We start from the raw sequence: 15,736 nt of genomic DNA, 5'->3' as shown, positions 1-15,736 counted from the left end.
TTCCCAAGCCGAGAGCTTTGATAACGACACAAAAAGATGTTTTACCTCCTGCATCTTCTGATTCAGGGGATTCCGCTTTACGTTAGATTCTGTGTTTTTTTTTTATTTATTTTAAAATTTACTCAGAATGTATGATGGTAACGTATTTATTGTAATAAAATTTAACATTTTTAAAGTAAAATTGGATTTTATAAAATAAATACTTCATAAATTCTAGGTCCCCCCAGCCTCCCCTTAATCCCTGTTATTTTTTGTATAGCTTCTTGCTTGCTTTTGGAAATTAAACGGATGAATAAAGGGTAGAGGGCTACTACAAGATCATCCCATTGGATGATATTTTTATATAGGGGATTCCGCCTGCTTGACTTGCGCATATAGACTTACTCAGAATTTTTGATGGTAAGTATTTATTTTATAAAATCCCATTTTACTTTAAAAATGTTAAAATTTGGTAACCATAAAAATTGGATCAGATTGAATTTCAGAGACACCTGGTAAGGGGCGCCACTTTTTAGGATGTAAAATATCATTATTTTCATAATAGTAATATTCCAACAACCTTTCACAAAACAGAAATGAAATACACATTAAACGTGTTTGAAGTAAAGAAGGTGCACGCGTCAAAAGGGCCACTAATTATTTGAGTCATTGTGTCGGAAACTGAAGGTAATTTATGCTATGGTTGTTATAGTTTGGGTATTAGCTTTGTCCTTAACCGACTTTTCGTACTGTCGAGATTTGCCATCGATACGTTTTCTTCTCATTATAATAATGAACACAATCCCATTAAGTATTCCGCCAATATTGGAAAATGTCGTTACAAAGTTAAACAGCAATTGAGGCACTTCAGCCACTAGCTGCCACATACCATAAAGACCTAAAGCCCACCATTGGATAAGATATGCCGTAACAAATAGTGACATGGTCCTGGCCGACCTATGGGCAACTGTCTTGGCATAAGCTGCTGGTCCTAACGATCTCCTCAACTGTCGTGTCTCTTGATAGATTCTGATCCAACTGAAGATGTAGAGTATAATGACTATCGTAAGGATAACGAACATCGGTATTGTGGTGAAGAATATACCTGCAGTCTGTCCCTTCACGCCGTCAAAGTAGCAACTGAAATAAGAACGATTACATAATTTCTTATTCTAAAGTCATATTAAATTTTAAATTCATCAAAGTAGTTATCTTTGATATTGCATTATTTTGTGCTGTAGTTCATGTGAAAGGGAAATCAATGGAAGCAACAATAGCTACAGATTTTTATGACTAAATATTTCTCATTTTCATGGATCTTTTTGTAAACTTTATTGATAACGCTCAGACACATTATATGTGTAACATGAGGTCAAACATATACAAATCATACATGGCAAGAAAGAACAGACAAGCAATGCTCGTACTAAAATAATTGACCGATTTTTTATAAAAGAGCTAGTTGTTTGTAAACCTCAATATAACAGTAGGTAAGTATTTTTGTAAATTTATCCATTCTTGGATACTACATAATAGTTGGGAATAAGTTTGCTCTTGAATTCTGTTACTACACTACTATTGCATATTAATAAAATATGATATTCATCCCCTATTCCATTCTTACACAAAGTACACAGTCTTTCTTGTCTTTGGCACATTAAACCAACCAGTATGCAAGATTAAAAAAAATAATACTCTTTACAGGGTTAAATGTTGGATTTGTTTGTTTGAGTGTTTCAATATTTCTTTATTTTGCCATCCTCTCAAGTCGGGGTTTTGATCCACCTTCGCTCCCTCAAACCCCTGACATCACTCATTCATATTTAGCGGGTATCGTTCAGCGCCATCTAGTGAGTTACTTAAATTTAACCCGGGTCCAAAATCCAGTCAAATCACTCGTACTAGAAACTCTTCGATATAACTTACAAAATGGCTACACAGAATGTCATTTTTTCAGTAAAGACCCCATACAGAATCTACAAATATCACATTTCTCATATTGCATCATTTGTGACATCAAACAACTTTCAGTTACTATATCGGATCGTCCATTACCTCGTATTATTGTTTACCTTTCCACAGACATTTTATGTTAAATCAATTTTCATTGGTGCTTCCCACCCGGACAAGCAACCAATCGGAATTGGCTGGACGATACCCGCTAAATATGAATGAGTGATGTCAGGGTTTGAGGAAGCGAGGGTGGACTCAAAACCCTGACTTGGGAGGATGTATTTGGCACAAATTTAATAAATTATCCACATAGCCTTTGGTTTAATATAGTTATTAATAATTATTTTTAAAAAAAACGCGAATTTTTTACATACCAATTTCTTCGATCGACAGTTACGGGGCGCCGAAAAGTAAATTTTGTTAAACAAAAATAAATTCAGACTGACAAAATTTACAACACACCACAAAGTTTCAATTTTGTGTCACAAAAGTCAATTCTGTGGCACAAAAATCAATTTTGTGAGAAAAAGTCTGTCTTGTGTCTCAAAAGTCATTTTGTGTCACAAAAGTCAATTTTGTGAGTCATAATTCAAGTTTGTCACAAAGTCAATTGTTTATGCAAATACAGAATCCTTTGAATATGCAAATGAATTTTCGCATCACGATTTTGTAAGGCTTCTCATTGGATATAGTAACCGCAGGTTTCCGATTACTTCAAGCAACGCAGGACAGTTCAGGCCGTTTTAAGTGAAATTAAAAAAAAAATAAGTTGCATTCTACAGTAAAACTGTTTTAAAATGACTTAAATTGCTATAATACGTTTTCTATGAGATTTCTTTGATAACATACGTTTTAAAATACGCGATTTTTCTACTTTCGATTTATTGGGATGTCTCCTGGCGAATCACGTGATCATTTCCTGACATCTTTCCACTCAACTATAAAATGCTTTGTCCGACCTGTTAATCGCAACCAAATTTGTTAAAATTCGGCAAGAAAATTTGCATTAATGTATTTGTCCCAAATATTGCTGGAAAAGGAAATGAAATGTCAGATTAGCAAAGATTTTTTGCCTGGTACAGATTCCGATTCTATTGATGTATGACACAAGAAATTCTATGGCAAGTCAAAGAGGACAAAAATGAGTGTTTTCTAATATCAAAAAATGAATTTTTAATATTACAAATTTGATTTCTAATATTACAAAACCCTTTTTTAATATTAAAAAAAATCGTTTTTTGATATTAAAATTCAATTGAATTTCTAATTGATATTAGAAATTGGTTTTGTTGTATTCAATAACGATTTTTTTTGTTTGTAAAAAGTATTTTATTAGGAAATATGAACATGACAGATACAAATGTAATACAATATAGGGATTGGAAAACAGGAGTTAAACACTTTTATAAATTCCTCTCCCATAAAAAGACATTATCAGAGATGTTAATTAGCATATACCAGTTAGATTCAGAAAATGGTGATGATGATAATAATGACCAATTTATACACAATACACAAGTTATTTGAAGCCAACTGTTATAAGCAATATGACAAAATCAAAGGATACCACACATTTTAATCAGTACATACATGAAACAAGAGATTATGGATAGTCTAGACCGTAGATCTAGCAAGAAAATCTTTTAGTAGATAAAATGAATTCTTGAATCACAATGAAATTATCGGAATTCTCACGATCAGAGAGGTTACTGTCACCTAAGATGATCTTACTGATCGTAATAGGGTCATATGATAATTTAGCACTCATGTTACGTCTGTGATCGTCGAATCTGCTACAGAATAGAAAAAAAAGTGTTCAGAATTTTCAACTTGGTTACAGTATGAACAAAAAGGATTCTCAACTAAGTTTTTCATGAACAAGTGTGCATTGAGTCCACTACTCAGGATCCTAATTCTGACATGAAAAATTTGCCCCATCCTCTTACCCGCACAATAAAAAAATGGTACAGGGTGAGTTTTTCTTTAATATTTTTTAAAACAAGATAACCATCAATTTCTTTTATCAGCCGGTTGTTGATTCCAGTCTAGTGGAGGAAGGAAGAAAACTGTTATGACAGTAGCTAGTTCTTGATGGAATATTTACAAGATTGCTGGCATTACGGGTTCCATATGTATGAGTATTGCCAAAGGACGCTGGGACTAAATTAGAAATATGCTGCGGCAGCACTGTTGACCCTCTGGTGAAATAATACAAGCTTGTGATTTGTCCGTCTTTCTCTTAACGTCTCCCACCCTGTCTCTCTCAGAAGAACATTTAGACTGGTCAATTTCGAAGCACCAGCTACAGTACGTGCTGCTTCATAATTAATCTGCTCCAATCTGTCCTTCATATATTTATGACCTTTATCCCAAATGACGTCGGCATATTCAAGAATGGGACCAATAAAAGAAAAAAATACATAGTCTCGAGCGACTTTCTGTCCACAAAACATTTTAATCGACGTAATAGATTCAGGCGTATAGATGCCTTTTTAATGACCTCATTGACGTGTTCGTTCCAAGAACCGTCACTAGAAAATATAAGACCTAGAAGCTTATGAGACTGAACTGTCTTAATGACATTGTCATCCATACGTAAGCGATGGTGATAGTCGGGGTCAACCTTTCTAGATATTATCATAGATTCAGTTTTCTTCGGATTAAATGTTACTAACCATCTTTCTTAGCATATCAGAATTTAAAGATATTGATGCCAAAAGAGGGCTATCAACAATAGCATAAATACTAGTATCATCAGCGAAAAGTTTTATGTTACAACTCACTTCATCAACGATGTCGTTAATAAAAAATAAAAATAACATAGGATCTAGAAAAGAACACTGAGGAACACCAGCGTTTATAGATAATCAAGAAGACTCTTGGCCATTTAAAACCACCCTTTGCTTTCGACCATTCAAATAGCTACAAAACCAAGTTAATAAACTACCCGTGATACCCATTTTTGTAACTTATATACCAAACCCTTATACCAAACACGATCGAAAGCTTTACTGATATCGAAAAATACAATGCGAATATCCTTCCCCAGATCTAAAGCTCTCGTAAAAACATATTTTAAGTATAATAGTTGATTGACAGTGGAACCTTTTTGGGTAAAACCAGACTGGTGTTCAAGAAACAGATTACAAATAAAATTCATTACGTATTTATACACACGTTTTTCAAAGATTTTGCTCAAAATACACAATAGAGATATAGGACAATAGAACTAGGAAAATACATATTAGATAAACTTAAATTAAAAATAACACAAAGAGGCTTATAAAGTATATCAAAAGCCATCTTCAACAACCTAGGACTTATGTCATCAGGACCAAGAGCCTTGTTAACATCAATGATTTGAAGAACATTCTTCACATCATCTTCTGTTATATGTATGTTGTTAAGTTGTCTGTCAGGGACAGATTCAATAGCGGGTACAGGTTCATTATCATCAACTATGTTAGATTGTAGATTGAAGGAAAAAAATTGACGAAAACTTCCGATTTTTCTTTGTCACTACTGACGATAGAATCGCCCAACTTCAATGGAGGAATATCAGAGTCTCGAGTTTTAAGACCGACTACTCGAGAGGCTGTAATCCACCATTTTTGACGTCAGAAGTATTAGTTCTCGGGATATTGATCAAACTATCCAGAAAATCCTGTTTCTGTTTTCGAATTAAATTCACCGTACGGTTCCTACAGTGGGTGAAATCGGCCCAATGTTGGGGTAGATTTGATTTTTTAGCCTTATTATGTAATTTACGGCGTTTGCATATAGCGCGACACACGGTATTATTCATCCAAGGCGGATCGGCGGAGCGGACAGTTATCTCCTTATTTGGGATAGTTTCCAAAGCGGTTTTTAATAAATATTTGTGAAAGACTCGACGAGAGTGTCAATGTTGTTATTTGCATCAGAAATGATAGCATCCCAATCAACAGAATGTAATTTGTCGCGAAACTCGTTTCATCGATCACATAACCAAATCCGACGCTTGAAACATATATGTTGCGCTTTTTCAATTTTAATAAGTCCATAAGTTGGACAGTGACATCTTGTCATAGAATCGAGAAAAGAATGACCGACATGAACAAGATCGACCAAATCTTCTCGATTCGAAATAACCAGATCTAAACAAGAACTGCTATTTTCTGTATAATGAGTCGGCTCGTTGACTAGTTGAATTATATTATAATTCGTAATGATATTTTTCCTCAACCCATAAACCTTCGACACCCCTGACAAACAAGTCCTGCCTTACAGTGGCGGCTAAGTTATTTTTAACATAAATAACTACGCCCGCCCCTACTATCATCACGGTCATTTCTAAAGGGAGTGTGAAAACTATTTAATAAAATATCATTGTTGTCTATATTTGGACTTAGCCAAGTTTCACTGAAACACAAAATATCAATGTTACTAAGTTCAACATTGATTAAATCTAATTTTGGAACAAGGCTCTGAATATTCAAGTGAACGAACGACGGAAAAGAATTTATACAATCACGAAACGCATTATGTAAGATGTCCTCGGTAGCCGTCGACGACGATTCCGAAATACTACAGGAGGTAGGGCCAGGATTTGACTCAATATCCCCGACTGCATCATAATCAAGAGTAACCAGATAAGACTAAAGCTAAAAAGTAAAATCTGACAGAGCAAGATATCGTAATTTAGAATGGATACCGTTGGTTAAATGCCAGCTAGTAGAATTAGATGTGTCTAATGTTGTAGGTAAAGATGACGCATGGTGCAACAGAAGCATGGGTAAAATAGCAGACGATCCCATAGAAAATATAAGATTTGCAAAAAGAAATTCCTCAAGTAATAATATTAGAAAATGAATTTTTAATATTACAAAAGGAATTTCTAATATTCAAAATCATTTGTAATATTAAAAATTCATTTTCTAATATTACAAAATATTGATTTTTGTCTACTTTGGCTTGCCATATAACAGCTTATAGTCGAAAAATTCATGTTATAATGAGCAACTAAATGGATATCAATATCCAGAAATTTTTGTCTTCTTTAGCTTGCCATAGATTTTGCAATATTGCAAAGCGATTTTTTTAATATTACAAACTCATTTTCTAATATTACAAATTCATTTTCTAATATTACAAATTTAATTTGTGATATTACTAAATGTGTGATATTTTGTAATATTACTAAATCAGGAATTTGTAATATTAGAAAATATAAGTGTTTTCTAATATTAAAAATGATTTTTTAATATTACAAATTCATTTCTAATATTACAAATTAGATTTGTAATATCACAAAACACTATTTTAATATTAAAAATTCAATTGAATTTCTAACATTAAAAACGATTTTTTTAATATAAGAAATTGATTTTCTAATATTAGAAAATGGATTTGTCGTATTCAGTTGCGATTTTTTTAATATTAGAAAATCATTTTGTAATATTAAAAAATGTGACTGATTTTGCAATATTGCAAATGGATCTTTTAATATTACAAATTCATTTTCTAATATTACAAAATGTGTGATATTTTATAATATTACTAAATCAGGAATTTTTAATATTAGAGAATGAATTTGTGATATTACAAAATGAATTTCTAATATTAAAAAATCTTTTCTAATACCAACGTAGTGAGGAAGAGGACAAAGAAGAGTTTTAAAACCAGCTCCAAGCAACCATAGATTTAATAACACTTGGGGCATCTTGATTGTAACGGGTGACATGAATGCCAAAGTTTGAAAAGATAACACAGGGAGAACTCATCACGGGGAAGGAATGAATGGGTTACATCAACGAAAGTGGAGAACTCGCATTCCGGCTACCTCACAATGATATATACAAAACAAAGGACTAGACAGGATAAAAGGACCTGCATCAACAAGCTGGCTTCAAAAGCAAAGAATGCAATGGGCAGAAATGATACAAAAACTGCGTACACCATCACACGCCAACTGGCGGATAGAAAGACCAACACATCAAAACCAGTGAACGACAAAAATGGCAATGTGATAACAAACCTAGATCGACCACTTTTAAATGAAGAAAATATATCAGATGCTCCTGATCTACCTCCTGGAGAAGACCTTAATGTTGATACTGGCCCAATCTCGAAGGATGAAATCATCAAAACCCTACGAATAAGGACGGGAAAATATCCCAGGACCGAACCAAATTCCCACCTTTGGTCTTGAAGATCAACCCGAAAAAAACCTACAACATCTCGAATGATTGATTGATTGTTGGGGTTAAACGCCCAAGCAGCAATATTTCACATATTCTTTTGACACTCGGACCTGCACGGGGCCCTACAGCACCTAGCATGATCTGTCTGAAAACATCTGGGAAACAGTGGAAATCCCTGAGGAGTGGAGTTTTACCTTCATCATTATGCTTCCATAGAAGGGCGACCAGAGCAACTGCCAAAAACTGGAGAGGAATTAAGCTACTCTCCAGATTCCGATGCAGTCGATCATGTATTGACCCAATTTCCACATTATGGGTTATCATCGAGGAGTAAATAGAATGGCAATCAGCCCTCCACATAAACTTTGTGGATTTCAAGAAGGCCTTAGCACAGAAATGTATTTTGGAAGGTACTAAGATACTGTGGAATCCCTGTCAAATTGTAAAGATTAACCAAGGACTCTACAAAAAAACCAAACAAACAAAAACAAAACAAAAACAAAAACAAACAAACAAACAAACAAACAAACAAACAAAAAAAAACAAAAAAACAAAACAAACAAACAAAAAAGAAAACAAAAAAACAAAAACAAAACAAATGCCAAGTCTTCCACAATTCAACACTCTCACCATCCTTCGATGAACATACAAGAAATACGCCAAGGTTGTCTCCTGTCACCCTTATTTTCTGTATAAGTGTGCAAGAATTTTAAATAATATACAATCATGAATTTACTCATAGATTGCTTCTTGCCTGAATGATATATTTTGGGTCGCTAAAGGGCTATAGACTAGATTGGCTGTGCATAATTGAATGTGACGTGGGCTGCCTCCCTGCACAGGTCCCAGACTCTCGTTCTGTATGGTTTAGAAAAAAGAAGCAACTTCGCATCAATTCCTGGCTACATACAAAGCCATGTCTTGTTTAGGCCAAGTTAATTTCACCCAACCGTCACCAAAACATGGGGTTGTTGGGAGGATGTTATTTTTTATTTTTTACACCTTACCAGATATTTTCTGGCCTAATTTTATCTTTTTGGCGTATAGACATGTTCTAAATTCAAGTCACGTCAGTTTCAGAGAAGAAACATTATTTTGGTCACAAAAAATTGAAAGATTTGTGTATTATAGTGCCTAAATACAAGAAACTGAAGTGAAAAAAAAATCCTGATTTTGAAATTCCCGACCCATCTAAAAAAATTTTAGGAGCGAGAGATGTAAACCTATTAATTAATTTTATTTAGTCTTAACAAGAATAAAATAACTGATTATCTAAGTCTTAACTTTCATATGTTCTCCCTTGATGTTTATATATTTTTCATTTATTGTTATCGTATATTTGACCAGCAAAAAAAAAAAAAAAAAAATAAATAAATAAATAAATAAAAAAATCATGCCATATTCCTGAAAAAAAATTATAATTCTATTGGTATTGGAAAAAAATAATTTTAAAAAGAGCAGAAAGAAATTATTGAGCAACATTGAAAATCCCACGCCCCCGTCAGTATAAAAATGGTCGGTGCCTAAATGATGATTATGTCTGTATGGACACTGTTAAGCTAAGATCGGTAATGGATCTGTTTTAAACGGTCACAAATAGAAAACTGTAACTAGATTTTTCGTTGAAAAAAATGTCAGTTTTAAGAACATTTACCAAATACTTTACGACATAGAAAAAAATTCTATTCATAACTTGACATAATGTTTCATTCTTTTTTATCTTTACAGAAAGATTCTTAGTTTAAAACTCACAATTCAACAATGTTTACCTTTTAATTTTATTGAAGTTTTTTGTTTTTTAAGGCATCTTCTGCTGAAAGTAAAAAGAAATCAACCGTCTACAGTAAAAATGAGATTTACGGTATAATACTTTGATTACAGTGCACTTCCATTATGAAGTTTGTTACATTTTATATAAATTCCACATACATAAATGTCTTTTCTCGTGCATGTGGCTCGATCGTGCGTATGTTCTTTACATTGGGGTCTTTTTCTTCAATTTCACAAAATCATAGATTTTAGGGATTTTCACATGAAAGTAAATAAGCTACAGAGGATAACTTACAAGGATCCGTTTGGTCCAAGAGTATCCAGGATAACCGCAACCAATGCACCAAGGGCAGGTAGTCCGAAAATATAAACATGTAAACGATGGTCCCATCGACCAAACTTTAGTTTCTTTCGGAAATACACGGTTACAAAGACATTAATGGCAATGACTTTCACCATCAAATTTTGTGCTGAAATAAACTCTGCCAACATAAATCCATAGAGAACACACAGTGTTGGTGCTGGATGTCGTTTTGTTAACACGATATGAAAATGATCACTAAAATGTGCCGTGTTAAATAAAGCGTCACATACAGCCATATAGACCACGAATCTCTCACTTGCAGTCCAACTGAAAAACGTTGTAACTTTCTGATGAGTGAAGGAATAGGCAAGAATAGCAACTGCTGATATAAAACTCACACTGATACAGGCAAGTGCTGGTACATGTAAAGTGTAAAAAGTTCCGTCTGCTAATCCATACAATGGCAAAGAATACCCATCCTCTGGTTCGATATTGGAGATTTGTTGTGAACTTAAAGAAAGAACGGAATGCGTTGATGAACCGACATTATCGTCTTTTTCTGAAGTAACGCTTGCAGAAACAAAACCATCCAAAGTCTGGTTTAATGCCATTTTCACTACTGTTGCGGACAATCTAATCGTTGTTGATGCTATGGGATTGTAGAAATCCACATACCACTCTAACCCGGCTCGCTCTTTACATATTTCCTTCTAGATCTTCCAGATATTTTATTGACATCGGATATATATTATGAAACTAAATCCTGGCGGAAAATTGTAATCGAATCAATTATTTAAAAGTCATACTTTGTTGCTTAGAATTAAAAACGGTAAATAGTATCACCTTCCTTATACTCCTGGTATTCCAATATGCACAGTAATTATATCTTCTAATTTGAGAAATAATTCAATATACTAGGAGAATTTTGCATGTCATTCAACCACTAATTCTAATCGGCCAGATTGCTTTCAAAACAGCAAAACTGAGAAAAAATCTGGATGATCATTATCAAATACGTGCACACATCCACAGGTTTAGATACATGATAGTGTCATGAATTCAGAAACTAAAAAAAACTCTCAAAGGACTATTGTTTTGTGCACACTAAGCTGTTGTTACTTGCATGTATATCGACAAATGAATCGATAACGTACATAACCACAAAAACGTTTAACAAACCGATCATCATCATTCGATTGATAAATTATCGATAATATGTAACGCACATTTCATCGATCACAAAAAATTCTATGGTGGATTGAAAAGATATCGTTAAGTTGAGCCTTCACCGAGGCCATTACGATATTTGTCGATTTTTCTATTTTATGTGGAAACTACCCCTTTACAACGTCATCGGGTTTAAATAATTCAGTGACTAGTTTAAAATACATGTATAAATACAACTGAATGCTAATATGAGTTAACGAATGTCACTATAGTAAGAATGTTCATTAAAATTCGTCTATCTAAATAAGATATATAAATAATGTCAGAGAAGAAGATTTTTGAAATAAACAACATCAAAAATAGCCAAAAAAATGTTGAAAAAGGGCAATAACTCCAACATGTATTAACGGATTAAAATGAAAATTTGACCACAGATAGATCTCATCATGCTGAAAAAGTTTAACCATGTCAGAATTCAGCTAAGCCTAACGGTTTAGAAGATATATGTGAAAAAGTACTGTCTGAGCCTTTGGCCAGGTGAGCTAAAATCTATCACTGTCTTTTGTTGGTAGTATGGCACCATGTGGTACAATTTCAAAGAGATCCATACTCTCACTTTTACTCGTTATTATGTGGACATTATGAAATGCTTGTTTCTGACCCCAAATTCTTAATTTAGGTAAAAAACCAAAGTTAATCTTAGCCATATTTCGCTGGCTGGGCACCTTAAGGTATTATTCAAAAGAGATTTACTTTCATGTTATTGTCTGGACATAAGAAAGTGCCGATTTCTAACCCCTAATTCCTGAAAAGTCATACCCCTCAAAATCAATCACAGCCTTCCGTAAGTGGTATGGCACCTCGCTGCATAATGCTAAGTAATTGTTTTCTGCATATTATCTGACCCCAAGCAATAAAATAATAGATTCCCACCCTATTGTGAGCCTCACTGATGTCAAAACATATATTGTTCTTCTGATTATCAGTCCTTGATTGATGTTGGCTATTGTAGTTAATATCCTGAGATGTCAGATTCTTCATTCAAATCTAACAAAACAGAACAATATAGAAAACAAACGCAAACCCAAATAACAAACACAACTTCATTTTGTCAAAACAAATATTTATCCAAAACAGCATCATACTTATTTGAACTCAAATTGAATAATAATAATAAAAGACATGATTGAATTGACAAATTAGCATACAATCATTAATAATTCAAAATATGATTAACAAATGAAAGTAACACATTGAGCTAGATTTCATTGGTAATTTTAAAAAAAAGTTTAACAATCAACACATTTACAGCTGCTTCATATATCATAAATGTGAGATTCAATCTCATACCTCAACTTTCAGGTAAATATCTCTTTAACATGTAAAATTGTTCATAATTTAGTAATTACTTACGGAATAACAGATATAATTACTAATTTAGGAACAATTTTAGTAATTACTTGCGGAATGACAAATTCCATTTATAGTAATGGAGGCCATGTTTTTCGACGGATCATAAACCCCACATCAGTTCTATGCAAAACACACTAAGGAACATTCATACCAAATTTGGTTCAGGTTGGTAAAGTAGTGTCAGAGGAGAAGAATTTTGAAAGACATAACATTAAAAAATGGATAACATAAAAAAGGGCAATAACTCTAATATGGCTTAACAGTTTAAAACAAAAATTGGACCAATGATAGATCTCATCACGCTGAACACTTCAACCCTGTCAGAATTTGGCCAAACCTAACGGTTATAAAGATATGTGAGAAGAACTTCTGTTTGACCCTAGGTTTTTTTTTTCAGTAAGGGCAGCCATGTTTTTCTACGGATCAAAATTCCCACATCAGTTCTATGCAAAACACCCTAAGAAAACCTCCATACCAATTTGGTTCTGATTAGTCCAGTAAAAACATTAACAAAGGGCAATGACTCCAACATGGCTTAACAGATTAAAAAGAAATTTTGACCACAGATAGACCTCATCATGCTGAAAACATTTGCTTGTGTCAGAATTTGGCTATACCTTATGGTTGTGGAGATATATGCAAAACAAATGCTGTTTGATCACTATGTTCTATTTTTAGTAACGGCACTCATGTTTTTCGACTGATCAAAAATTCCAACATCAGTTCAATGCAGGATACCCCAAGGAACCTTCATACCAAGTTGATACCCCAAGGAACATTCATACCAAGTTTGGTTCCATTTGGTCAAGTAGTGTCAGAGGAGAAGAGTTTTGAAAAATTGTTAATGACGACAATGGCAACGACAACAGACGCCAAGTGATGGCAATAGCTCACATGGTCTTCGGCCAGGTGAGCTAAGAAGTTGATGACTTTTGGTCTATCACACGGTAAACATTTTTTTTTATCCAATCATAATGCATGTTACTTCTGAAATTAGATTATATCAAGACATCCTCCCATCATTGCAACTAGGATTCATTGAATGACAAATGTCATTGGTTATCAGGAATGGGTCTATTGTCCTGTTTCCTTAGAACTGAAAGTGATTTTTATTTTGTTTGATGGTAATAAGAGTTTCACAACCAAAATAATTACTTATAGGATTTCATCAAATTTACATATAAAACAACCATCACACTGATTAAAAAGACATACAAGATAAATAGTTTTCTTAAATAATGAGATTCCTATTATAAAGTTAACACTGAAACATTCTATTATGAATAAATAACGGTATTATTATAAAATTACAAGCCATAAAATATGTATAAATCAACCTAATTCCATGAAAATTTAATAATGAAAAGTTTCATGACAAAACTCTCATAGGTGTAACCAGGACATGGGAGAAACCAACCCAGCTTTAGATGGAAAATCTTCACTTCTTCACTAACTTGCACCACTTGTTATCTTACACAAGTCTGCATTATTTTTCCAATGTCCATGAATCAGGACCTTTAACAATTATAATACTAGCATTATTTATCAAATGAGATTCATGAAAGGATTTAAGAAGCAGTCTTTATAAAATTCAGACAGGAGGTGATTCATGCATGTCAAAACTCACGGAACTCAGTTTTATTTCCTGTTCAGAAACCGTTATAGATCGCATAAACAGTCTTAGTTTTTCATTTGACAGTTGCGCTTTTGAGATAAAATTTATATAGATTGTACATGATATTAGCACTTTGCAAGAGTTAACGTTCTTGATTTGGTTTGATTTGGTTGATTTTAGTGGGAGTTGAAAGTGAAGTTTTCCAAAAGTACATATCTAAATACAGAAAGGACTATTGTCACATAAAAAATATAGCATATGTAGACCAAAAAAGCATTGTCTGATCCATGGGTTTTTCTATACCATGAATCACTTTACCATGGACCATTGTGTCTGAATTTCATATGAAATGGTTGTTAATAGCTGTATCTTGAGTGAATAACACACAGTATAATGCATGTATACACCCACCCAGTTTTCTTTTTCAATTTTTTTTCCAAAGAAATCAGAAAAAAGAACACACAAAATGTAATGACTGATTGTTGGGTTCATATTAAAGAAGGCGGGGAGGATCCCTTTCTATAAAAAAAAACAAAACACAATTCCTTTTTAATCTAAATAGATTGTCTATAGCACTTTTCCTAACCTTACCAATTTAACATTTAAACACAGAAAGGGCGAGAGAGGCTAAAATAAAATCTGAACGACCCTCATTGGTCAATTCATATTTGAATGAAGTTCAAATGTGTACTTAATAAAACAAAAACAAAAACAAAAACAAAAAACAAAACAAAACAAAAAAAACAAAAACAAAAACAAACAAACTACAAAATAAAATTAACACTGATTGTAAGTAAATAAATGCAGTTTTAACAACGAAATGTATGGTCATTCAATATGACTATTAGTCTGTAAGATAACGTAAGAATATACCATGCAAATAACATTTCTGGTTTTAGCTAAAAAGAAAAGTGTAACACAGACATTCAAAATACTGATAAAACAAAGCTGCACCAGAATATAAAAGCGTTTTATGGTCATTTATATAACACATAGCTGCTTAAAAGATGAGAAATGTTATTGGTCGATCACTTTTAACATCACCATCAAAGAGTTTGTTCAACGAGATATATCTGAAAGGCTATCATCGTGATAATGCTGACCACACAAATCTTTGATTCTTTTACATGCCGTTTCAATCTTTTCTTTGGGTATTGTCAACACAGTACGGAAACAGTTTGGATATTGAAAGCACTGAAAATATTTTAAAAAAATGAATACATATCATTGCAGCTATATAATATATCATTTGATTTATAAATATATATACACTCCTTGAAACGTTGAGGTTTCCCGCACGCACGATACCTAAACGCAGGCTAAACGCTCACCGAACGCACGATAAACGAACAC

The 15,736-nt window shown here is 33.2% G+C and overlaps 2 protein-coding genes across 2 annotated transcripts in view; both read right to left on the bottom strand.

The window, feature by feature from the left end:
* Positions 1-223: 223 nt before the first annotated feature.
* LOC148615712 (uncharacterized) lies at positions 224-11,271 on the bottom strand. Its single transcript, XM_088582228.1, has 2 exons — positions 10,180-11,271; positions 224-1,119 (listed from the first exon to the last, which is right to left on the bottom strand). The coding sequence occupies exons 1-2, from the start codon at positions 10,797-10,799 to the stop codon at positions 672-674; spliced, it is 1,068 nt and encodes a 355-aa protein (XP_088438354.1). The 5' UTR covers positions 10,800-11,271; the 3' UTR covers positions 224-671.
* Positions 11,272-12,444: 1,173 nt separating this feature from the next.
* Positions 12,445-15,736, bottom strand: part of LOC148615711 (tyrosine aminotransferase-like) — a 34,383-nt gene continuing 31,091 nt past the window's right edge. The window contains exon 12 of the mRNA XM_088582226.1: positions 12,445-15,577. Coding sequence (XP_088438352.1) covers positions 15,443-15,577 — 135 coding nt within the window. The 3' untranslated portion in view covers positions 12,445-15,442. The remainder of the gene's footprint in view (positions 15,578-15,736) is intronic.

The sequence above is a fragment of the Perna viridis genome, chromosome 5 (genome assembly GCF_037379345.1).
Source record: "Perna viridis isolate PV_CMFRI_1.1 ecotype Kerala chromosome 5, ASM3737934v1, whole genome shotgun sequence".
In the NCBI taxonomy this organism is placed as follows: domain Eukaryota; kingdom Metazoa; phylum Mollusca; class Bivalvia; order Mytilida; family Mytilidae; genus Perna; species Perna viridis.
Note: the sequence above shows the minus strand (reverse complement) of the source record. Positions and strands in the feature narration are given on the sequence as shown.